General features: G+C 41.8%; 1 protein-coding gene and 1 long non-coding RNA gene across 2 annotated transcripts in view; one reads left to right on the forward strand and one right to left on the reverse strand.

Moving 5' to 3' along the window:
• Nucleotides 1-26,002, forward strand: part of LOC135967703 (uncharacterized) — a 75,363-nt gene that overhangs the window by 16,711 nt on the left and 32,650 nt on the right. The window contains exon 2 of the long non-coding RNA XR_010581880.2: nt 10,867-11,032. This is a non-coding gene — a long non-coding RNA (uncharacterized lncRNA). The remainder of the gene's footprint in view (nt 1-10,866; nt 11,033-26,002) is intronic.
• KRT23 (keratin 23) lies at nt 5,263-19,086 on the reverse strand. Its single transcript, XM_005584152.4, has 8 exons — nt 18,629-19,086; nt 13,956-14,038; nt 12,553-12,709; nt 11,054-11,215; nt 10,846-10,968; nt 7,952-8,172; nt 7,058-7,089; nt 5,263-5,653 (listed from the first exon to the last, which is right to left on the reverse strand). Exons 1-8 carry the CDS (start codon nt 19,022-19,024, stop codon nt 5,559-5,561), a joined length of 1,269 nt encoding a protein of 422 aa, XP_005584209.3. The 5' UTR covers nt 19,025-19,086; the 3' UTR covers nt 5,263-5,558.

The raw sequence follows: 26,002 nt of genomic DNA on the forward strand, positions 1-26,002 counted from the left end.
ATCCAATCTTTCATACATACCTCTGGCTTACTTTTTTCTTATAATTATTGACGTTTTTTCATATTGGTTCCAGCTTAGAGAGGGCATAAGTTATTTTGGCTTTTGGTAGTTCATACATTTATAATTGCTATTTTTAATTTGCTATGAATTAAAAAATACAGTATGCTTTCTTCAATTCTGCTGTTTTCATATGTTGAAGATGCTGGAATGGATAGGAATGAGACCTGAGTCCCAGAGGGCTTGGACAACTTTTCTAATCTTTTGCTTCCTTATCTCTCAAATAAGAAGCTTCGATCAATTGATTTATATGTTTATTTTTAACGCTGATATTTTTGATTTGAAATTACATGTGATGCTTTAATTAACTATTTAGAGAAATATAAAATGTTCATTTGGGAAATACTAAAATAATCTGATATTTCTTTAAGGAAAAAAATTGCTTCTTTGTCCTTAAAGTTAATTTTTTAGTCTCTTGGCTTAGAGATGTTTTCTTCATGGGTCTCTTATTTGCATATATTACTATTTTACTTTGCTTTGACAAAAATCTAAGAGGTAAAAGAAATGAGGCGGCTAAAATAACACAGCAAATTTCCATAACAGAAACTTACTGCAGGAGCCTAACACTTTGGAAAAATATTTGATTAAGTACCTGGAAGAATTTTGCTAGACTTAAGTGGAAGTATGCTTGCAGAATTTTGTAAAATACTTTTCTGATTTTCTTTTCTTTTCTTTTCTTTTTTCCAGACAGATCTTGCTCTGCTGCTCAGCTGAAGTACGGTATTGTGATCAAACCTCAATGCAGCCTGTAACTCCTGGGCTCAAGGCATCCTCCTGTCTTGGATCCCGAGTAGCTGGGACCACAGGTGCATGCCTCTGTACTGGCTAATTTTTAAACTTTTTGTATAGACGAAGCCTCATTCTGTTGCCTAGGCTAGTCTCAAACTCCTGGCCTCAAGTGAAACTCCTGCCTCAGCCTCCCAAAGTGCTGGCACCACAGGTGCGTGCCACTGTGCCTGGCCACTAAAATACTTTTCTAAGTGAAGTTTGTCTCAATTCTAAGTTTTAATTCAGCTGTATTTCCTGGAAGTAGTTCTCTGCAATTCTGTAAAATGAAACTCTAATCACAAGTGCTTGGGAATTACGTCCTTTTTTTTTTTTTTTCCAGTTGTCATTAATTCCTGTTGGGGGTATTGAAAAAATTAGTAATATGGGGAACATACAAACAGATTAAAAAAGCACTCACCTGAAGGTACTAAAGTAGGTTCTCAAACTTGGCTGCACATTATAATTATTTGGGACTCTTTAAAACAAATTGATCGCTGGGTCCCAACCTCCACAAGTCCTTTTTTTTGTTTTTGTTTTTGTTTTGTCTTTTAATACAGAGTCTGGCTCTGTTGCCCAAGCTGGAGTGCAGTGGCATGATCTTGCAATCTCGGCTTACTGCAACCTCTGCCTCCTAGGTTCAAGTGCATTTCGTGCCTCAGCCTCCTGAGTAGCTGGGATTACAGATGCCCGCCATCACACTGGCTAATTTGTATTTTTGGTGGAGATGGGATTTCATCATATTGGCCAGGCTGGTCTTGTGCTCCTGATCTCAAGTGATCCACCCACTTCAGCCTTCCAAAGTGTTGGGATTACAGGCGTGAGCCACCACGCCCAGCCAAAAGTCTTGATTTAATTATTCTAGAATGTGGCCTGGGCCTTAGAATTTTCTCACCCCCTCCAGGTGATCCTGATGTGAGCCAAGTTTGAGAAACCCTGCACTAAAGAAACGTCCTTGGGTCTCCTTCTGTTCCCCACCTTTTGCTGCCAGAATTTGAGTCCTTACTCCCTGCTCGACTTTATGACCTCTTCCCTCCACATACTGTTGCTACATTCCTTAATAATGAATTTTTATGTTTAGTTCCCAATTTACACATCATCAGCAGGGTAGGTGTGTAAAAATAATGGTGAAGACATGAGTCTATAAAGGTGTGCATTTGATTGGATTAACAATATTAGATGGATCTATCTATCCACTCCACCATTTTATGACACTGTGGGTAAATATGCTAATATAAATCCTAAATTCCAAAGTAATACATTATACCTCTCTGGATTAGTCATCGATTTGTTTAGTTGGATTTTGGGTTATAGAACAATAATTGCTATATATTCAAAGTGTTTCTGGAATGAAAACAATAGAACGTATTGCCACTCCTTTATGTGGGTTGGGTGTGTGTTGGACAAATTCAAATACAAACAAAAATTTCTTTGGTTGGTAATTCACCTGAATGCATAGGCATTAATTGGTTTGTAATGGGCATTTTGAAACATTTTTACGCTGATTTAAGTGTGGGGGAAGATTATTCTGTGTTACCTAGAGCCAAAAATCATGCAATTGTCTCTTTATTCAGGCAAATGGTTTCATTTCTCTCTTCTTTCCTCTCCTTAGTGAAACAGAGGCAATTTATTGATAGGATGATTAGCCATCCCAGTTTGCCTGGGACTAATGAGTTTCTGGGCACACTGGGATGAATTGGTCACCTTAATTGATACAGTGAAAATTAATAAGACTTTAAAGATATTTTAGGTCCTTGCATGAAAAATTATTCATGTTATGATTTACATTACCAAATCATATATTAAACTATGATTGTAAATGGAAGGTTTGTGATTGTTTTCTGGATCTGGTATTATAACTTTCTTTTCAGGTTGTCATATTATTTTTAGATATTCCTCAAAAGATTTTTCCAGCAGAATTAAAAAATTCACCTTGAGAAAAATATGTATATTTTATGCATATTTTCTAGATTTCAGGAAAGAGATAATAATAATGTCCAAAACAGCAGGATGAGTTGGTGCTAAAACAGAGAAAAAAATCATTTTTAGATCTGCTTGGAGAATACAATACCTAGCAACATAAAGAAGTTCTTTTAGTAAAATGAAGTAGAAAAAGAGAACCGAATGAAGTCTAATGTGAATCCATTCTTGACCCAAATAACATCAAAAGTCACCACATACGGCCGGGCGTGGTGGCTAATGCTGTAATCCCAGCACTTTGGGAGGCTGAGGCGGGTGGATCACCTGAGGTCAGGAGTTCAACCACCAACATGGTGAAAGCCCATCTCTACTAAAAAATTAGCTGGGCACGGTGGCGGGCACCTATAATCCCACCTACTTGGGAGGCTGAGGCAGTAGAATGGCTTGAGCCCGGAAGGCAGAGGTTGCAGTGAGCCGAGATCACCCCATTGCACTCCAGCTTGGGCGACAGAGAAGACTCCATCTCAAAAAAAAAAAAAAGAAAAAAAAAGAAAAAAAAAAAAGTCACCACATACAAATACTGCACAAAGAAAACTTAGTGAAGATGTTTGTATACTGGTTATTTTTGAGTTTCTTTGAAATAGTAAAGATAAATTATTAATTTTACATCAGAGAGTTAAAGTATTTTAGTTAAACCAATAGTACACTTTTGCTGGGGTGTGGTTATTCTGGTTTTTTTTTTTCTTTTTTCTTTCTTTCTTTTTTTTTTGCCTAATTTCAGATCGTTAAGGGGCTGGTTTTCTATTCTTTGGCGTTAAAGATCAGAAACACCAATTGTTGCCTTAAAGAGAAGATGAATCCAATTTTAACAGATGCTCCATTCAGAAAATATCAAAAGCAACCCTTTAGAAAAGAGTATTAAGCATAGAGACAAAAAATATGCAGGGCATTGCCAATGTATCAGATGACAATGGGACTAAATCACACCCATTTTTGGTTTAACAGCTGTTAAAGGAGTTAAGAGACCTGGATCTAGATCCAGCTGCACCGATCCAGTGAGTGTTTGGGTAAATGCCTTCACTGCTCTGGGCCTCCGTTGATTTGCCTGTAAAATGGGAGATTTTGACTATCTTGTGTCTACAGTCTCTTAAATGGTTAATATCCTATAATTCCATGTGCAGTATTCTGACGATGTCTTAGTGGATATGTGGATTTCCCCCCTTCCTTTTCTCCAGCAGTGCTCCTTTGCACCAGTCTCAGAACAGGGGCCCACACTCCTAAATCTGAGAAAATGGCATCTTCTTCAGAGGACAGAGGTTCGTAGTCTCAGTGGTTTACTCACCTGCTACAGCTCAGCATGTGATGTGGTTTTGCTGTGTCCCCACCCAATTCTCATCTTGAATTGCAGCTCCCATAATTCCTATGTGTCATGGGAGGGACCTGGCAGGAGGTAATTGAAACACGGGGGCGGGTCTTTCCCATGCGCTATTCTCCTGATAGTGAATAAGTCTCACAAGATCTGATTTTTTTTTTTTTTTTTGAGACGGAGTCTCACTCTTGTTACCCAGGCTGGAGTATAGTGGTGCGATCTTGGCTCACTGCAACCTAAGCCTCCTGGGTTCAAGCAATTCCCCTGTCTCAGCCTCCTGAGTAGCTGGCATTACAGGTGCCTGCCACCATGCCCAGCTAATTTTTCTATTTTAGTAGAGACGGGATTTCACCATATTGGCCAAGCTGGTCTCGAACTCCTGACCTCAGGTGATCTGCCCACCTCGGCCTCTCAAAGTGCTGGGATTACAGGTGTGAACCACCACGCCCAGCTGAGATCTGATGGTTTTATAGAGGGGAGTTCTCCTGCACAAGCACTCTTGCCTGCTGCCATGTCAGATGTGTCTTGCTTCCCCTTTGCCCTCCATCATGATTGTGAGGCCTCCCCAGCCATGTCCACATGTGAGTCAATTAAGCCTCTTTCCTTTATAAATTACCCAGTCTCGGGTATGTCTTTATTAGCAGCATGAGAACAGACTAATATGGCATGATATTCTGGATCCTAATATTTGCAATTTGGATTTTGGATGAGTTACTTCCCCTTTTAGATCCTTAGTATCTGTCTGTAATGAGAATTTTTTTTTTTTTCCTTAATCTCCTTTTCTAGCTTAGAGTAGCCTAAAAGAGAGTTACTCTTTTAGGCCCTTCAGTTTTTTCCTTTTTAAAAGTGAGATAGCATACTTTTTGGTCATCTCACACTCCCAGTGAGGCTTTCTGGGCCTCCCTTTCTCTGTTTCCTCCCTTCCCTTCCTGCTGGCAGAAGTGTGGATTGTGGAGAGCCTCATGACCCATGACTCATGCCTAGGTTGCCTGGCTACAGGGTGACAATTCTGCCCAGTGTCTGGCTGCTGTGAACATGTCTGATGTCTGGAGATTTCTCTGGATCTTCCACGGAAAATGTTTTGAGAACCCCTTGTTAGGATGAAACACTGAGGTGCTGTTTTGCCTCATGATATTAAAAAAAAGACACCATGCAGCTAGTGAGGAGTTTTATTGGCTACAAAATAGACGCACAATGATGAGAATCTGAAGGCTGCCGTAGGAAAGTAGAGATTTACACCCATAAAATCACACTTTGATTCGAAAAGTGCAATATATTAAGAGCATTATGAGAAGTCTGGTGAGATTGTAGAATGTTACAGAGAAAAATAATACAAGTTTCTGAGTCTGATAACTCCAAAGATATCTTTTAGAACTCATTGGTGTCTGGGCAAGGACTTTCCTTGGGGGAAAATAGATTTTATAATAGGCAGAAACTTTCACTGGTTTCATGCATGCTTTTGGATCTCATTCACTTGACAAAGAACTAATCTTCCGTTGACGGTCTCCTGGGTTATGGCCTTGATCTTTGGAGTTGCAGACGCTGAGAAAAAGAGCACGGAAGATGTCACTGCCATGCTTCCTCCACCATCTGAACTGTACTCATTTTCAGTTCCCTGCTGTCAGCCCCTGAAGGCTCTCAGTGCCTTCCAAAACGATCACTAAGCAATATGGCGGGCTCTGCTGCAGGCAAAAGGGATTTCCCCAAGGAGGGATTTTTCTCCCTCTCTCCAGGAAATGAGGGTCTCTGAACAGTGTCACCTTCTGGAGGTGAAGCCTTCATCATAGGTGTGCCTCCTATGGAACCTAGTCTCTGACCACAAGCACTTGAGGAGTTCTTTCTCTGCCTGTGGGCTTTGTAGCGCTGCACAGATTCCTTGAGCTTACAGAGCACTTAGTGCTATTCAGGGTACCTCATTTTAAGGTCTAGAAAACATGCCACATGAGGAATGGGTGAGAAGCCAGGGATGCTTACTGTGGCAATTTTCAAATATATAACTCATTTGAATAAGTGCCTGTTGAAACATCAATAAACCAATTCTAGACCACAGGGAAGAATTGAAATCATTAATAAAATTACAAGGGAGAATTCTGTTAAATTAAAACCTCTCCAATGGGGCCATCCCATCAAGTGTGGGTTCCCCATCCTAGGACACATGTGAAGAGAGGCTCAAAGACCCTTGTCTTACTTTGTAGATGGGTAGCAGACCAGCTGTTCTGTGATGATTACTCCAACTGATTCTTTGAATCTCCAGTGCCTTAGTATAGATCTATCACAAACTAATCAGAAAGTGCCACTTGTCGCAGACTACAGCCTCCTGGAACTTTTCTGTGAGATATTAAAGGTAATCTGAGAAAGCATGTTTCCAGGTCAAAGGTGTTTGGGAATACTGGGCAAAACAAAGTTAAACTTTTGTCATTTCTTCCTCTTTCTTGTTCCTTTTCCCCTTCAGAGCAGCACCTGTTCCATCTTTAACATACTGAACTGCACAACAGGACTGTTCAAGAAGAGGATCATGGCACACAGTATTTCTAACCTCATCTGGCCATAGAACACAGTGTTCATAATTCACTATTCAAATCTCATGGAACACGAGTGTTCAACAGAATCATCTGAGAAATGACATGAAATCTTTGCCTCTTAATTTTCCAGGGGTTTAGTAAACTGACTAACCGATTCCATTACTTAAGAGAGACATAATACTATTAATTATCATTTTAATCTTCTTTACCGCTTGCTTTTATATATATTGAGGACAATAATGAGAGCTTACATCATTTTGTATTAGCTAATTTGTTAACTGAAAATTCCTGACCATTTGGGAGTGAAATAAATTTTGAACCCAGGACATTTGGGAGTACACTAAGGATTATGACTACTACAACATGGATAACCATGCTAATTCCTTAAAAATAGAGATTCAAACAATGAAGGAAATTTTTTTACCTTTCATGCTCGACTTGGATTCTTCCATTGTCCTATAAAAGTGATAAAGGTTAAAGCTCACTTTAGTATTAGCAACGATCATAACAACTTCTCAGGATGGACTAACTTCCTTCGCTTGCTTGTAAATCCTCAGCTCTTTAATGAGGATAATTGTCTGAGCTTAGTAGCCTCACAGTCATAGGTTCACGGGAGAGCCGGACTGGATGCAGAAGGCATTGGGTACCGCCTCCTGTTAACCCTGGAGTCAGGGGAAGTCCACAAACCATCCCCTCTTTTTAGCCAGCTGCAAGCTTGGTTTCCTCTAGGATGCCTGCCAGGGTCGGGTCTCAAGCCTGAGACCCCTGAGCTTCTCAGGCTGTTTAGAGTTTGGTCCGGTGATGTTTTATTTATGTATTTTTATAAAACTTCTATCCCTTCCTTTCAGGTCATAGAATATACATGCCCTTTATATGGCCAACTGTTGTTATTTCCTGGGGTGGCCAGAAATATCAGATTGAAAGTCTAGACATCTCTATCTCTTATGCATCTTTTTTTTTTTTTTTTTTTTTTTTTTTTGGCTAGTGGACTAACACATTCCCCCTGCCTTCTTTTTTTTGGAGCCAAAATTGGGTGCATTCCTACTGGGAAACACGATGGCCAAAACCTTTTGAATTGTTTCCTTCTAGAGACCTTAACTCTTCTGACTGCAAATCTTAGGGTCCTGTGAGTATTAGTTGATTAATTACACTTGCTGCTTAGTGAAATACAACTGACTATAGGTATCTCCTGGAGAAGCTCAACACAGCTTTTCTTTTGCTAGAGTGACTCTTGCTAACAGAACCCAAAGATGCACACATATACCCACAGGAGCTGGATGCCTCTTGCATGCTCCTGTCATGCCAGCCTTTGCCTTACCCTTCGCTCTCTCCCTCCAGGAGCCGTCGGTACGTGGTGATTTCCTTCTCCAGGTGGGTTTTGATGCCCAGCAGCACTTGGTATTCGTTGTTCTGCCGCTCCAGGTCGTGGCGTAGCTGCATCAGTTCCTCCTCGTAGTGGGAGATGATCTCTTGCATGTCCTGGAGCTTGCAGGAGTACCGAGACTGGGTCTCAGATAACAGGTTTTCCAAAGCAGATTTCTGAAAGAGGAAATGATCTTTTGTTAATTAACTGATGGCTTGATTGAGTCAATAACAGGTGACTGTTGAGTACTTAGCAGATGCCGACCAGTTGGCTAGGTGTCTTGGTAGCTGCTGAGGACACCAAGGTGAGAAGTAGGCTGACTTACAGGTTTGGGACTTGGGCAGTCAGGAGTTGAGTGACGCTGGGACTTTTGAAGTCCATTGCTTTGCTCTGAACTGTTCTTTAACTCCTTACATTTTATCTTTGACCAGATTGAAAACTCCCAAAGAGCGACAGCAACTGGGGCTGCTGTCTCTTTGTATCTTTGGAGAAGGGTCTCGATTAGGGATGCCAGATAAAATAGAGAACGTCTAGTTAAATTTGAATTTCAGATGAGCAATGAGTAATTTTTTAGTGTAACTATGTCCAAAATATTGCTCCACCTGCGTATACTAAAAAAAAAAAATTGTTTTTTTATTTGAAATTCCAACTAAACTGAGTGTCCTATATTTTAATTTGGCAAATCTGGCAACCCTAGTCTCAAGCAATGCTTTTTGATTATGATGATGGTAAAAAAGAAATGTCATTTTTTGAGGAAATTCTAACAGCTGTCAAATGAAGTTTCTGGGCTAGAATATGGAGCACTGAGTTCAAGGCCCACTTCTATTTGCATGTAACACCTGCTTTTCTGAAGTGCATAATTTTAACCTTAAAGAGAATCTCATAACTGTGCTGAATACTCTCCCTTTATCGTGGCTGCTAATTTTCAGGGGGGGCCGTTCATGCTCCCTGGTGGTTAGAGCACATTTCCCTGGTCAGCCACTCTCCTACTCTCCCAGGGGGTTATTTTGTTCCCTCTCCTCTGTCCTTCCCATCCTTCCTCTGAGTCCATGGCCTCGCTTCCTAATTTCATTGATGAAACGAAAGCAATCGGGAGAGACCGCCCACTGCTCCCGCCATTGCGCCCACGCACATGCTTGAATCCGCGTGCGGGTGCTGGCTTCCCTGTGTTCTTTTGCCTGAGCTGTCTGTGCTCCAGTCATCTCGGCAGTTGCCGGCCTCCTTGCATCATCAGTGTTCTCCTCTCTACTGGATTATTCCCACCAGCTTTCAAATAGAATAATTCCTCCTACCTTAAAATGTATCTTTCTTAAACCCGTATCTACCTTCAGCTATCGTCCAATTTCTCTGCTCTCCTTCAGCTACTTCTCCTCAAAGAGTGGTCTATACCTGCTGTTCCTCTTGAATTCCCTCCAAGGTAGCCTACAAAGCCCTGCACAGTCTGGCTCTGTTGGGATCCCATGGCCTCACCCTCTCTTCCTCCCTCTTCCCCTCCCTTCCCCTCCTGTTCCGTCCTTTCTTCTTCCCGTCGTTCATTCACTGCAGCCACATGGACTTCCGTGCTGCTCCTCCAACTCATCAGACACACTTGGGCCTTGTCGCTTTTGCACTTGCTGTTCCTTCCTCCTGGAACACATCCCATCACCACATCAAGCACCTCCGTACCTCTTTGCTCACTGCCACTCTAACAGGAAAACCTTTCCTGACCCCCTTGTTTAAGATAGCAGCTCTTCACCCTGGTGCGTCTGTCCTCCTCCTCTGCTTCATCTCTGTAGCAATTTTCTCCATCTAACATATACATTTTGATGATTTGCACATTTAGTATCTGTCACTCCTACTAGAATATAAACTCCTTCGTTAAAAGATCCTCAGTGCTAAGAATTGGTGTCAGATAGTAGAATGCATGAAAATGGGTATACATGCCTCACCTGTTTCACAGGGCCATTGTGAAATACTGTATGTTAAAATGTTTTGAAAGCTGCAAGACACTATAATTATTTTTGTACTCATGATCTCTACAGTGCACATTTGCAGTGTCTGTTCACCATCATGGATGCTTAAAACACAGCGGTCATTTACCCAAGTGCACCTGCCACGTAAATGAACAAATCATTGCCTCTCAAGACTGAGGGTAGAATCGCACTTGGCAATTATAAGGATGAATGATGAGAAGACTCAGTAGGGTATACTGGGAATCAAATGATAGACCTTCATAAATTTTGAATGCTTATGACACATGCTAAGCATTTTTCTAAACTGTGAAGATGATAGAAATGACTTGGACACAAGAACTTAAGAGTTTTCTGGGTGATAAGACACACACCTAAATGAATAGGGCAGTGCTTTGGAGTGAGCCAGGCCTGGATCTGCCACCTACCATGTTGGCACTGGAATTTCTCTATATCAGCGTTTGAGGGGGGTAGCCTGGTTGTAAGTGGAGAGGGCACTGATAGAAATTATGGGGGTCTAGAATCCCCCCTCCTCCAAATAAATCACATGGTTTCACCACCAGTCACTTACTAGCTGTGTGACCTTGGCCAATTTATTTTACTGTTGGAGTTTTGGTTTCCTCATCTCTAAAATGGGGACACTAAGACCTATCTGGAAAAGTTGCTGTAAGGATTAATGACATTTAATATCATGAACTACTTAGCACAACGCCCGGCACCATCTGGACACTCAATACATGGTAGCCCTTTATTATGGTTCTCATCATAAACAATTTGGATGGAAAGTGGAAAGTGAGAGGTGTCCCAAGGGAGCTGAGGGTCAGGGCCTGGGAGAGAGGTCTCAGAAGGCTTCATGGAGGAGGTAGTGTGGGACCCAGCATTTTCCCAGCCTCGACTCACCGTGCTGTACTGTGCCTGCAGGTCAATCTCCAGGGCCTGGAACGTGCGCTTCAGCTCGTGGATGTCACCTTGCCTGCTCTGCACAGCAGCTGGACTGGCTGCTTCCTGGGACATGGCTGCAGACTGTAGGACCAAGCAAGGCGAAGGCGTCAGCATTGGGACCTCATGGAAATGCAACCTTTGGGAAGTTTGTGCATCTTTCTTTTACCTGTTCTTTATACCAAGTGTCCAAGTCTCGATGCTTCTTCTTTATTATAAGCTCATATTCCTGTCTCATATCCTCCAGAACCTTAATCAGATCTTCCTTGGGACCTGTGTCCACCTTCACGTTGACACTGAAGTCACTTGGCACATGATGCTTCTCCATTTCCTGTTTAATAACAGAGAAAGGAAATGAACTGGGTTTGATAATCAGAAGGCTGGATTGCCGTGTTGATTGGCAGTGGTCAATGGATCTTTTAAACATTCTGATTATGTGGTTGCTCCACTGTCGCTGGTTTGGTTTCTCAAATGTTACTTGCTGATGATAAAACATTGTATACTTTTATCTCTAATAATTTTATAAAATAAAGAATATCTTTGAGACCAACCTGACCAGCATGGTGAAACCCCATCTCTACTAAAAATACAAAAAATTAACTGGGTGTGGTGGTGCACGCCTGTAATCCCAGCTACTTGGGAGGCTGAGGCAGGAGAATCCCTTGAACTTGGGAGGTGGAGGCTGCAGTGAGCCAAGATCGCGCCACTGCACTCCAGCCTGGGTGACAGAGTGAGACCCTGTCTCAAAAAAAAAAAAAAAAAAAAAAAAAAAAAAAAAAAAATCATAAGGCAGGTAATTAAATAGCCTCCATGATTACTGACTTGATCTGTGGTTGAAAATATTTCAGAAAGAATTACGCTTTCATAGTGTGTAAAGTCCCATTTGGCAGATGTGGATTGGTGAAGTGACAACATAGTTAGGCAGCAGAACCTTCCAGGCTATAGGCCAAAGCTTTCGGGAAGCCGTTCAAGAGGCAAACGGCAGAAAGAAGGGGTAGAGGCTTTCAAAATCTCGTCAATGCCTTGTGACCCTGTGGGGCTGATGCCCATAGGATTTCATGAAAACCAAGCAGCCACAGGAAATATTTAATTAACAATTATTGTCTAACCAGCTATTCAGAAATTGGGCTCTTTGATGTTCAGACGCAATTTTGTTTTCCTACCATGGGAACTGTTTTTCTATCATTTTATCAGAGTCTCAAGGACTTGTGATGGATGGTAACTCTAAAAGTCAGTTAAATGCTTTTGGAAATTAGGATTCTTTAGTTTTGTCCCACATCATACTTGCCTTGGTTGGTAGCAGACTCTTTTCATTATATTGTCCCCTAATTTGCTGAACATTGGGCCAACGATGGAAGTCCAGTCTCACACATTGATTCTTATAGTAACATATTAACAAGCACATCTAGGTAAACATTGTGTGTTAACAAAACTGTTGACCAATTCATCATGAATTATGATTGCATTTTGGTTGTTGTATTTGACATGTGAGTAGCTCACCTTGAAATTAGAAACTTTAGATATTTGTATGTTTTTCTAATGACTATTTAGGGTGAAGGACAAGGGGATTGGCATCCAGGTGGTGGTTTCTTCTGTAGCTGTCGAATCAGCCTGAGATGTTCATGCTAAGACCTGTGTTCATTACCAGGAGTTCCTGGGGAGTCCTACCTGTTCATGGCGCTTCTTCATGAGAATGAGCTCCTTTCTCATTCCCTCCACCTCCTGTTCTAGGTCTGTTGTGACAATGGTCAGGTTGTCTAAGGTCCTTCGGAGGCCCTCGACTTCAATTTCCAAGTCTCTCTTAAAGGAGTGTTCATTTTCATATCTTTGGTGAGAAGGAAGAGAAGAGTGCACCCGTTTGTTGGAAGGTCATGGTTTTTGAAAGGATTCATTTTCATTTAGAGGTGAATCTTTTACTTATTAGGTTTAAAGACAGATGATGAATACATATAGGATGTCTTTTGTATGTCAGTTTCATGCTACACTTTTCCATGATGGTGACTCAATGCCAACTTTTAAATTGAGTAGGGAGAACAGGATAATAAACAGTCACATACCCATCACCTACATTTAGCAACCGTGAATGTTTTGCTGTATTTACTTTGCCTATTTCATTGCTGAAGTATTTCAAAGCAGATTATAGACATGATGACATTTTAAGACTAAATACTTCAGGATGCAGGATGCAGCTTTTAAGAAAAATATATTTTAAAATAAACAGGCTGGGCACGGTGGCTCATGCCTGTAATCCCAGTACTTTGGGAGGCTGAGGCGGGCAGATCATGAGGCCAAGAGATTGAGACCGTCCTGGCCAACATGGTGAAACGCTGTCTCTACTAAAAATATAAAAATTAGCTGGGCGTGGTGGCGCGCACCTGTAGTCCCAGCTACTTGGGAGGCTGAGGCGGGAGAATTGCTTGAACCTGAGAGGCGGAGGTTGCAGTGAGCCAAGATCGCGCCACTACACTCCAGCCTGTCTCAAAAATAAATAAATAAATAAGTAAATAAATAAAGTAAACATAACACTACACCTAAACATTAATAACAACCCTTTAATATCATCTAATTCTTGATTCATATTCAAATTTCCCCATAACATGTGCTTTTATATCTGGTTTGTTTAAACTAAGGTTCATTCAAGTAACACACAGTGCATTTGCTGTTGCTATGCCTTTTCATTATAAGATTTTAATTCCAGGTAATGGCAAGACAAGTTTTCCTTTTTTTTTTTTTTGAGACGGAGTCTCACTCTGTTGCCAGGCTAGAGTGCAGTGGCGCGATTTCGGCTCACTGCAACATCCATCTCCTGGGTTCAAGTGATTCTCCTGCCCTCCTGAGCAGCCGGGACTACAGGCGTGCGCCACCATGCCCAGCTAATTTTTGTATTTTTAGTAGAGATGGGGTTTCACCATGTTGGCCAGGATGGTCTCGATCTCTTAACCTCGTGATCCCTCCGCCTTGGCCTCCCAAAGTGCTGGGATTACAGGCGTGCGCCACCGCGCCCGGCCAAGTTTTTCTTTTGTAAAGCAAACAAACAAAAACCCGAACAACACTGTGAAGAAGGAACTTACTTGAGGTTGAAGTCATCCACTGCCATCCTGGCATTGTCAATGAGAAGGATAATCTGAGCATTGGTCATCTTACCATCCACTATCTGAAAAACATGCACAAAAGGTTATCTTGCTTGGACACACCCACACATGACCGCTGCATGTCTGTCCTTTAGCTTCCTGAATATTTGACTTGTTAGTACAGACCACTTCTTGTTCTGGCAGTGGAACAATGAATGACCGAGTCAGTAAATGCTTAGTGAGCACATACTAGGTGCAAAGCAGAATGATTTTAAAGTAAGAATATGATCTGCAGTCAGTGTTACTGCCTTTCTTCTTTTTACATGGAGTTTTGACAGGCTTGGACTGATGCAACTGCTGAAACAATGATATAGGAAGGGGAAGGACAGTAATTATTCAAAATGCCTTCTAACTTTTTAGGTTATGGACACATCATAGCATTTTGCTTAATTAAGCTCATCCACAGCTGAAGATGTTAAAAGGACTTTAGGTTCTGATCCTTTTCTTATTGTGTTAGGTTGGTGACAAAGTGATTTTTGCCATTACTTTTAATTAGTTCAGCCCTCCAAAAGTACAAAAATTATTATTTTAGATGAACATAATTCTTACTTGTGATAGCATTCATGTTTCTAATCAGTGTTACTGAGCAAAGCTAACACTAATATTCAATGTATTTTGTAATAGTCATCACAGAACACAATTTTTTTTTTGCCCGAAGTGACTATAGCCACACACATAACTTGTAGATGTGTTTATGTCATTGCAACTTACTCTGGGATGAGAATGCTCTCATTGTAGCTATTAAAATATTAACTGAAATAATTCCTTACCATCTAAGGAACATGCCTATTAAGTTTTAGTAGTGGTAAGGCCTGCAGTTAAAGACTTTCACTAGATGTTCGTATAATGTTTTTTACTTTAAAAATAAAAATATTATTGAAAGCACTTACTCGAGCAATTGTGTATACATTTATGATTTATAAACACTTGTAGATATGTTATAGTCAGAGAAATAGCTCACATTCAATGTATGTCACTGTCTTTAGGGTAGAAGACGTCTCATTGTCAAAAGTGTAATAATGCTTTTACACCAAGTGTTGTGCTAGACTAAAAACTTGGAGTTTTTTTTTTGGTTTTGGCTCTGTTCTTGATCATCCAAGTGGATGCATCAGGCTGCATCACTCTATTCTCCAGGCCTCAGTTTCATCCGTTGTCAAATAAGGAGTCTGCACTAGAGACAGAGGACCTTAGAGGTCTTAGGTCTAAATTTCTGTAATTTAGTTGGAGTCAGAGAATCTTGGGTAATTCCCATTATATTTATATAGCTCATTCCTTTATTTAGAAAGCATTTTCTTAGGACAAAGTTATACTTCAATACAAAGGCACCTTTTAAAAATCTTGTCCTGTTTAAAGCTCCACTGATCCCATGGAATTTGGTATCATGAATGCACAATAGCAGGATTTAGAGATGGCACAAATGCTGGGTCTGGAACTCAAGGAGCAGGGCCTGGGATCCTGCTCCACACTTACTGGCTGGGTGAACTTGGCTGAGTCTCAGTTTCTTCATCCATAAAATAGCAATAGTAATAGTTACTTCATCAAAGAGTTATGAGAATTAGAAGAGAGTACATCAAATAATGTCAAATAGCATATTCTTGGCATATTATAGACAGTGAAAAATTGGTCGAAACTGAATTAGTTAAGAAAAAAGTAAAAAATACACTTTTCTTTTTAAAAATCTGGCACTTTTGTAGAGTCACTGACTACACTGCGAGCATCTCCAGGTTCTATATGCTGAGATGCCTGTTCAGACTTTTTCTGTTCATGGTGGGACATAGCCAGGCTGGCTGCTTCTGCCTCATTCTTTTTCCCCTTGTGGGATTCCAAGTGCTACTATGGCCTCTTCCCTTGCTATAAAAAAGGATACTTTTAGGTGTTTACTGTTCTCCTCTCCACAGTGCTGCTTAGGGGCATTCTTACCAATACTTCTCCCTCCGGACCAATTATTCTTTGCATTATGTAAGCTCATGCAAAATGAAAAGTAGCTCTATCCCAAAGAGCCTGGGGACCATTGTGGGGTAACCCTTACTTACTTGTGCACTGAGGTTTTCTACTTCTATTTGACACATACTATGAGGTGTTAACCTACATCCAGAGAATCAGAAAATCAAAAATACTGTCTATGGGCTTATTTAGCTTTTCTGAGTTAAATTGGTAATTTATCTGTTGCAAAGTCCACCTCAAGTGTCTGATTTCCCCAGCTATCATTCTCATAGCACTCAAATGTGAATTCTGAAATGTACTTGATATGGAGCACATTCCAGATTCTCCTGAAGGCCCTGAGTTAATTCTTTTAAAAGCAAGTTGGTATATTCGTGCAACATTGTTGCTTCAGGATGTTTGATCTCCTACCAGGGAGAGGAAATAGAATGTTTGACTGTAAACCAAAATGCCAAATATAGTCTGATTGAGAATCATTCAAGGTGTTTTATTTATGATACTCCTATGACTATGTCCAATTCTGGATTTCAAAAGGATTGAATTAATTTTTAAACTCAACTTCTTATCAACTTTTTGAGTGACATTTAATACACCTAAAGTGAGGGTGCGGGAGAGCTGTATCCACTCAAAGCATTTCACCAAGATCCAGGAAGCATAAGCCTCAGGTAACTGTGGGACCTCCTTGCACCTCTGTTTTCTCATCTTCAAATGAGGGAGTTTGGGGTAGATAGACAATCTCAACTTTAAAGAGTTGCTTTCTTCAAATGTAGAGAAAACAGTGTTAGACGTAAAAATCCAGAAAAGAATGAAATTCAAAGCCAAAGAAGTTTCCTATTTAATCTCAGAACCCAGAATTCCAGGTCTTCTGAAGGGTGGGCAGGTTGCTCCCCAAGCCCCCATTGCACCTACTTACTTTTCTCAGTTCTGTTCCAAAGGATTTAGACAACGATTAGGTCTCAGTCTCCTTATCTATAAATTGAGAATAAAAATACCTGCTCCACACAGTTGTGAGGATTAAATGAGATAATGTGTATGAAATATGTGTTGTGTGGTTAATGATGCAAGTATAACGCATTATCTTTATTCATCCTAAGTGTCATTTTTTGTATGAGGTGGGCTAGGCAGCACCACACTGTAGTGAAATTTATGAGACTACTGGAAACAGACCTGAGTTAGAATCCCACCTCTGCTTCTTGCTGATGGCTTTGGATGGCTATTTCACTTTTTTCCAAGCTTCCATTTCCTTACAGGGTTCTTGCAGAATCAAATAAAATAATATGGAACATTTCCATCATTGAAGAATGCTCTTGGATGGTGTTATGTGTATTAAATATTCAGCAGGATGCCTAGGTACATAATAAGTGCTCAATAAACATTTCCCTCCCTTTCCTCCCTTTTTTTTTGGTTAAATCTCTTCTGCTAGCTCCTAAATTATTTGACCGGTTCTAACCTTGTATTTCTTTTGGGAGTCATGGTCTCCCTTTGCTCTCCATTTGCAAAAATCTTCAATTCCTCCTTTCTACAACCAAAGCAACTTTACTAAACAAAAAAACATGATGAGGACTGTTGAGTCACCTTGTTTTTTTTTTCATAAAGGCAACCATGCACTATATAGTTAAGGTAATTACAGTCAGTTATTAGGTTGATTATTCAATAATTAGGGTTCATTACAAGGACAGATTTATATTATCTTGACTGGTCCTTCCTACATTCAAGCAAGGATGACTGAGCGTTGTGAAATAATATGGTATAAATATTGGAAACTTGTGATGCTCTTTCTAGGGGAGGTTAAATCATGGTCTTACAGAGAATTTTCTGGGACTGCTTTATATAAGAGGGGAGTTAGATAGCTTTAAAAAATAACCTATAAGATGATTGGATTCCTTCTACTTCTAGCCAATGTTATGAGACATCCCGGAAGGTGTGTGCTTAGTTTTTTTGGGGATTGGTTACAGAGTTAGTTTTTTTTGAAGAGGGTCTTTATAGCCATCCCAACTCTCAGGTTCTAAAAATTATGCTCGTTTTATTATTATTGTTTCTAGTGGTATGCCATTCTCAGAACCGTGAGCAACTTTATCTTCAACCAACCCACAAGCGGAAATATCTAGGGATGTCACGGTGACCTATATGCTGGGGTGGTGACCACTTTTAGGTGTAATGTTCAAAATCATCTAACAGCCTTTTGTTAACGGATAACCACATTGTTCAAAAAAATTTGAGGTGGAGCAGAACTGAGGTAATGAGAAGGTAAACACTCTCTTATCCCTGGTGCACTGAGCATGCAGCACGAATACTGGCCCTTATCATTTCTATGACATCGTTGGGTCATAAGTGACACTAAACAGCAGCTGGTTGCCTCACATTTTAAAGATGTTTTTGGTGTGTGAGAAATCAGGTAGTCTCATTTTCGAAACAGTCTGCAGCACTTCTGTCATTTTTGCTGCCTTCTTTTTCTACATTATCCAGGGACAGAGGATTAATTATACAGAACAGACGATTCCAACTCCAAATTTAAGGTATCATAAGAAAACATCCCCCAAAACCTTTGTGCACCATTACTTCAAGCGCTGTTGCCATTTTCCTGGAAATTGTCTTCTGGACTGATTCCTCCTCCCGAGGGTTCCCAGGCAAAGCAGCCCCACCTGGAGCTCCCGGGTTACGCGGTCTCTTACCTGCTCCTGCAGGTGTGTGATGCTTTCCTCATACTGGGAATAATCTTTCTTACTGCCAGGATCTCTCTGCTGGTGCCACTTCAGGATGCGGCTTTCCAGCTTCATGTTGGCCTCCTCCAGGGCACGAACCTTCTCCAGGTAGGAGGCCAGGCGGTCGTTGAGATTCTGCAGGGTGGCCTTCCCATTTCCGCCTAGGAGGGGGCTGCTTCTTCCAGAACCCCAAGACCCTCCAGCGGGTGGGCAGCTCTGCGTGGTGAAGGACAGGGAGATGCGGGTTCCCCCTGCACCGCCGTGGACGGTGGGAGCCCTGGGGAAGCTCCTGGGCCGGCCCCAGCCATCTCCGGTGCCGTGGAAGGAGGCCGAGGGGGTCTGGCTGAAGCTGCTTCTGGAGTTCATGGTCCCATCTGTGTTTGGGATGGGGCTAGGCTCTGTTCCACTCCCTGGTACCGCAGAACTGAGCCGCCCCAGACTGCCCTGGATGGTTTTATGGCCTTTCCTGTGGGAGTTCCCTTCTCTGACAATTGTACCGACAAGATCGTATCATTGTGCAACCCGTGTTTCCTCTTGGTCAATCCCACAGTGCCCCGGGCCTTCGCACACTGTTGTTGTTTAGAGCCACATCAATGTGACAGTTTGCTTCCTCCCTTCCCCTGGTAACCGGAGGTGTGGCGCACGACATCAGGCGGGTGTTAGGCTCAGGTATCTTTCTAATCTTGCTGGGAAGTTTTTCCATTGTTCATTTACCTGGAAAGGGTTAGGTTAAAGTACACCCAAAAGAAAGCATATTCGGTGTAGTATAGATTTCCTTAAAAAACAAACAAACAAACAAAAAACGCCAAAAAACAGACATTAAACAACAGAGACACACACACGTTTTTCCACCCCCAGTAATCTCCACCTCTAAAGGGAGGGTGAGTGAGCCTGAGAAGGGAGAGCCAGCTCAGAACAGGATCTCGGGTCCTGGAATAAAGCTCGCTGTGCTGAGGCAGTTGAGAAGATGGTGAGTATCTGATGCCTCTGTGACAGTCACTGTTTGAAGGAAAGTACTTTCAAAGGACTCGCTCTTAAGAACAAACCCTCAATTATAGATATAATTAATTAATGAATGACCGAACCTTCCACTTCCAGGGTGCCTTTCATCCCAGCACACCTCAAAACCAAACAACCCTGGCCTGCGCTCAGGACTTCCCTTGGCCCTCGGGGAGGAATGCAGCCGTTGTGAGCAGCCGGGGACCCTGGCTGAGCCTCCCACGGCTGGGTTCTGTGTGTCTGTAACCTGCAGAGGGACGATGGAAAACAGGAAACCTGCCATGGGCTGTCAAATGTGGTTGATGAATCTTATATTTCATCTGCCAAGGTAAAGGTTAGGAATGAATAAAGAAGCAGTCTGGGGGCGGGAGCCACGTGCTAGTTACTGGCAGCTAGATTTAAAGGGGACTTACAAGTAAAAATACCAGCACAGGAAGGGCTTCTAGCCTATCTGGTTCCAAGCCACTAATCAGACAGATGAGGAAAGCTGAGGCCTGTGGTGGTGGGGAGGTTAGTGGCAGAGCTGGGGCTAGATTCTTTCTCCACATAGCACTGTTATCTGGGGTTGAATCTTGACAGGTCCTGTACCACACTTCTCTTTCATGAGGATAGGACTTGCCAGTTGATGTAGCTCTTTCATATTCTTTATTGAATCCTCACAACTCTTTATGTAGCCAGGCAAGGGTTGTTGTCTTCATTTTGCAGACAAAGAATCAAGGTCTCACAGGGGTGAATGATCCGGAGATGATTTGCATGTGCAGTGTAATTGAGCACATGAATTCATAGGTGACGCTGCCCGTGTCTGTGCTGTCCTCCCTGCCTGGAAAGTCACCCACCCCACCTCCTCTATAGTTCCAGGGCTACCTCCTTCAACAATCATTTTCTGAATTCTCCTGCATGAGTTGGGTGACCCTGTAGGAGGAACTGCCTCTTCCGGATGCCGAGGTCCTCCGGAGGGGCGGACACCTTGGCATTCCACTTCATGGTGGAAGCTGGGAGCCCCCAGCCAGGCCCAGCCACCTCCTGTGCCTGGGATGAAGTCCACCCCATTCTTCCACCCCATTGTACTGCATTTGTCACACCCCTCTGAGACCGCAGGCTTCTTGAAAGCAGAGTTGATGTCTTCCATTTTTGAGCACCAAAGTCTGTCTTCTTGGTGGTATTTTGCAAATGTGCATTAACTCAATCATAAACTTTTAGAGTCAGGGTTTTAACACAGGTCCCCCGGTGCCATCACCTTCGCTCCTTTTAGGACTGTGGGTTATAAAACTAGAAAGTCGGGAAACGCCTCTCCTGGGTATGGATTAACCACCCACGAAGGCCAATCCTTTCCGATTGCAAATAAAGTCACCCAAAAGCGCACCAGCTTTGCCCCTCCCAGTCTTACAACAAACCCTTATCAGGGAAGAGGCTCTGAATATTTTCTATTTCACTGTGCACAAGCTGGAAAAATGAGCCTCCAAGCCTCAGGGAAACTTGGGGAGTGCTTAGAAAGAGTGCCTGCAGTCACTTACATCTCAGATATGAGAAAAAGACAAAAGAGACACGTGATAAAAATAGAGCAAATGAGGGAACTAGAGAGACTTGTTTGGTGAGTGGTGGCAAGCAGTGTTCTGTGGATGTGGACGGTTCCTGGTCATCAAAGTTATGGTCAGCTCTGGTTCCTGTTCACCCGGACCCAGCCTTACCAAGGAAGAAAACATTTACCGTTAGCATGTGCAAGGGCCAGGCTGCACTGCCTTTCTCTAAATTCTCTCACCAGAATCTACAATGGAATGAATGCTTCTCTACTCATTTCAGGCATGTCTGAGTGGCAGTGACGTATCAACCCCATAAATTTGGCCACTGTCTCATTTTATGTCCGTGTGCGGGAGTTTTGATTTATAGGAGTTATCCTTGAGCAAAAGTTTTCTTGTATCATAGCAGGACCAGGGTGGGGAAAAACTGGTAGTGAGATCTGAGAGCACTGGGGAGAAATAGTCTCTTCCAGTACTGTTATATGATGGTTTCCCATAACTTTTTTTTTTTTTTTTCTCGAGATGTAGTCTTGCTTTGTTACCCAGGCTGGAGTGCAATGGCACAATCTTGGCTCACTGCAATCTCCAACTGCTGGGTTCAAGCGATTCTTCTGCCTCGGCCTCCCGAGTAGCTAGGATTACAGGTGTGCACCAACATGCCCAGTTCATTTTTTGTGTGTTTAGTAGAGATGAGGTTTCACCATGTTAGCCAGGCTGGTCTCAAACTCTTGACCTCATGATCTGCCCATCTCGGCCTCCCAAAGTGCTGTGATTACAGGCATGAGCCACCGTGCCTAGCTGATTATCCATAACTACTTCTTCTTCTTCTTTTTTTTTTTGAGACGGAGTCTCGCCCTGTGGCCCAGGCTGGAATGCAGTGACACGATCCCGGCTCACTGCAAGCTCCACCTCCCGGGTTCAAACAATTCTTCTGCCTCAGCCTCCCGAGTAGCTGGGACCATAGGGTGTGCCACCACGCCCAACTAATTTCTGTAGTTTTTAGTAGAGATGGAGTTTTACCATGTTGGCCAGGCTGATCTTGAACTTCTGACCTTGTTATCCACCCGCCTCGGCCTCCGAAAGTGCTGGGATTATAGGCGTGAGCCACTGCACCCAGCCCTGATTTTCCATAACTTCTGATGTGTAGAGTTCCATTGGATTTTTAAAAGAAATGATGCTTTTTTGGGGTAAAAATGATACATGCTTATTATACAAAATCAAGTGATACATGATAGTACAGGAAAAAATATTTTAAAATTCTACCACACACACACACAACCTTTGGTGACATTTGGTGAATGTCCTTTCAGATACTCTGTGTATGCATTGGAAGACGAAAGAATGGCTAGAATAATTGGAAAAATGGGCTCACATGACTTACTCCATTTTAGAAAAGCTTAAGTCCATTGACAAATTTTAATTGGCAAATAAGGAACTAAAATGAATTCACTTTAGTGACATAGTTTTTCTAGAATTTAAAAACGTTCATCACATTCTTTTAAATTTTACATTTTTAAGAAGGGTAAAATGTCCTGTAAATGCCAGTATTTGTGGAATCGCAGGACTGGAAAGAAGAGCAACACTGAGCCACTGGTTGCGGATTTTTGCTCTTAGGGAGGACAACGGCAGAGTGCTGAGGTTGTTTTTGAACTATTCTTAAAGAACTCGAGGGATGGAGCCTCCAACTGCTTCCTCAGTAAATGGCCAACGTCTGCTGATCCTTTTGGTTCGTAAGCATTTCACTTGCAATAGGTTTCATGATTTCTTTTGGTTTTCTGTAGCGTTCAATTGTTCAGAATCAAAATCATTCTCCTTTGCATAATTTTCTGGCTGAACCATTTGTAGTTTTCACGTTTGATTCATCTTTCTGGTGAACGGCATTGTGATCTCTGAAAGGGAGTGGGTATTTTGTAAGAGCTCAGCTGGTGAATGAATGCGTGGAGTTGCATGCAAATGTGTTGGGGTCAGAAGGGAGCCCTGTCAGAAGGTAGCTGTCATTAACTGGGTACACTGTTTGTGAGCCTTTTCAAGACAACCATTTCATCAGCGAAGCATTTTATAGGCACCCGATCTTTACAGTAGAGAAGAATGGCCAAAATGACTCTCGAATACATTTTTACTACACATGACATTTCAGAACAGATGAGTAGCAGGTCTTCAGGCAAAATTGCTATGCTATTATCCTATGAGTTAGAAGGTTACATAAGAAGGTTAGACATTTATAGAAATAAAACATGCCTATTAAAAAGTGGGCAAAGGACATGAACAGACACTATATACAGATACTATTTGCAAGTGACTCTTAAGTTGGCTGTTGTTTTCTTCCTCGTTTGAAATACTGTATTGAAGACTTCATAACTCACATCTTCTCTCTGTTGGCCCCTTTTTCCTAGACAAATAGAAATATGAGAAAATGATCTGAGGATAGTGCTGTAACAAAGTGTTTTATATCAGCCTTACTTGACCACTCATGCTTAAGCCCTTGTAGCATCTTATTCATTGGGAAAACGTTCCCAGCTGAAAACAATCAATCCCGTGCTTCAATTGCAGCTGCAATTTTAAACATGAAATTCAATAGATAGACTTTAAGAAGTTAGTAAAATCTCTAAAGCTATATGCAAAAATTTCTCTGCAAGTTTATATGCTTACTTTTCTGAGGAAACTGTTGTTTTTAAAAATTTCAATTAGGCTGGGCGTGGTGGCTCATGCCTGTAATCCCAGCACTTTGGGAGGCCGAAGCGGGTGGATCGATCACTTGAACTCAGGGGTTCGAGACCAGCTTGGCCAACATGGTGAAACCCTATCTCTACTAAAAATACAAAAAATTAGCCGGACGTGGTGGCATGCGCCTGTAATCCCAGCTACTCTGGAGGCTGAGGCAGGAGAATCACTTGAATCTAGGAGGCAGAGGTTGAAATGAGCCGAGATTGCACCATTGCACTCCAGCCTGGGTGACAAGAGTGAATCTCCAACTCAAAAATAATTTTTTAAAATTAATTATTATTTTTTGTGACAGGGTCTCACTTTGTTGCCTGAGCTGTAGGCAGTGGTGCAATCATGGCTCACTGCAGTCTCAACCTCCTGGCTCAAGTGATCTTTCTGCCTCCACTTCCCCAGTAGCTGGGACTGTAGGCATGCACCACCACACCAGGCAAATTCTTTCTAAAAATGTTTTGTAGACACGAGGTCTTGCTACGTTGCTCAGGCTGGTCTCAAACTCCTGGGCTCAAGCAATTCTCCTATCTTGGCATCTCGAAGTGGTAAGATTCACCTGGTCTCATTAACTTTTCAAAGGATTATATAAGTTTAAAAAGTCAGGATCCAGTGATGTAAAACTTTAGTTTCCTTCCCTGTTGCCAGTGAGCTCCTTTTTCTCTGTTTCTCCTCCTCCCCTCCCTCCTTCTTCTCCTTCTTCTTCCTCTTCCTCCTCCACCTCCTCCTCTTCTTCTCCTTCTCCTTTTCCTCCTTCTCCTCTTCCTCCTCCTTCTCCTTCTTTTCTCCTCATCCTTTTCCTTCTCCTCCTCCTTTCTCTCTTCCCCCTCCTCCTCCTCCTCCTTCTTCTTCCTTTTTTTACTTTGGCATAGAGACAATGCTTTAGGTTCACTAAAGTTTTTGCAGTTGTGGGATATTGATTAAAACACCTGCTCATTTAAGTGGTTGGCTATATTTAAAATGTTTTTATTGCTTTTTTTCTCCTACCCCCAAACTGTGCATTTCGTCTCTAATTTCATTATTGGTTGAATACCACAGCCACAAATAATTTGACTTAAAATCCTCTAACTTAGTTATTAATTTTATTGAAGATTTCCTTTAGAGGTACTCTGGTTTTATAAATAGACTAATATGACACAATTCCTACTTAAAAATTATTTAAAATTTTTATTTTAATAGTTTTTGGGAAACAGGTGGTTTTTGATTACATTAATAAGTTTTTGGTTTGCAGACGATGCAATCTTTTTTTAATTATTATTTTTTAAGTTCTGGGGTACATATGCAGGATATGCAGGTTTGTTACATAGGTAAACATGTGCCATAGTGGTTTGCTGCACCTATCAACCCATCACCTAGATATTAAGCCCAGCATGCAATAGCTCTTTTCCCTAATGCTCTCCCCACCCACCCTCCCCTAAAAGGCTTCTGTGTATGTTGTTCCCCTTCCTGTGTCCAAGCGTTCTCATTGTTCTGTTCTCACTTATAAGTGATAACATGCAGTGTTTGGTTTTCTGTTCCTGTGTTAGTTTGCTGAGGATAATGGCTTCCAGCTTCATCCATGTCCTTTCAAAGGACATGATGTTGTTCCTTTTTATGGCTGTATAGTATTCCATGATGTATATGTACCACATTTTCTTGATCCAATATATTATTGATGGGCATTTGGGTTGATTCCATGTATTTGCTATTGTGAGTAGTGCTGCAATGAACATACACGTGCATATATCTTTATAATAGAATGATTTAATATTTTTTGGCATGCCACCGGGCCTGTGGGGATGATACCCAGTAGTGGGTTTGCTGGGTCAAATGGTCTTTCCAGTTCTAAATCTTTGAGGAATTGCCACACTGTCTACCACAGTGGTTGAACTAATTTACATTCCCACCAACAATGTAAAAGCATGTCCATTTCTCCACAACCTCACCAGTATCTGTTGTTTCTTGGCTTTTTAATAATTGCCATTCTGATTGGTGTGAGATGGTATCTCATTGTGGTTTTGATTTGCATTTCCCTAATTATCAGTGATGTTAAGCCTTTTTTCATATGATAGGGTCTTTAGTGGTGATTTCTGAGATTTTGGTGCACCCATCACCCGAGCAGTGTACACTGTACCCA

Source organism: Macaca fascicularis, chromosome 16 (genome assembly GCF_037993035.2).
Source record: "Macaca fascicularis isolate 582-1 chromosome 16, T2T-MFA8v1.1".
NCBI classification, from domain to species: Eukaryota; Metazoa; Chordata; class Mammalia; order Primates; family Cercopithecidae; genus Macaca; species Macaca fascicularis.

Excerpts from the sequence above, each read along its gene's own strand:
- KRT23 (XM_005584152.4), bottom strand. The coding sequence starts at position 19,024 with ATGAACTCCAGAAGCAGCTTCAGCCAGACCCCCTCGGCCTCCTTCCAC. Across the intron at positions 11,216-12,552 it reads TGAAGAAGCGCCATGAACAG|GAAATGGAGAAGCATCATGT; the intron begins GTAGGACTCCCC and ends GTTATTAAACAG. Across the intron at positions 8,173-10,845 it reads TGCAGGCACAGTACAGCACG|AAATCTGCTTTGGAAAACCT; the intron begins GTGAGTCGAGGC and ends TTCCTCTTTCAG.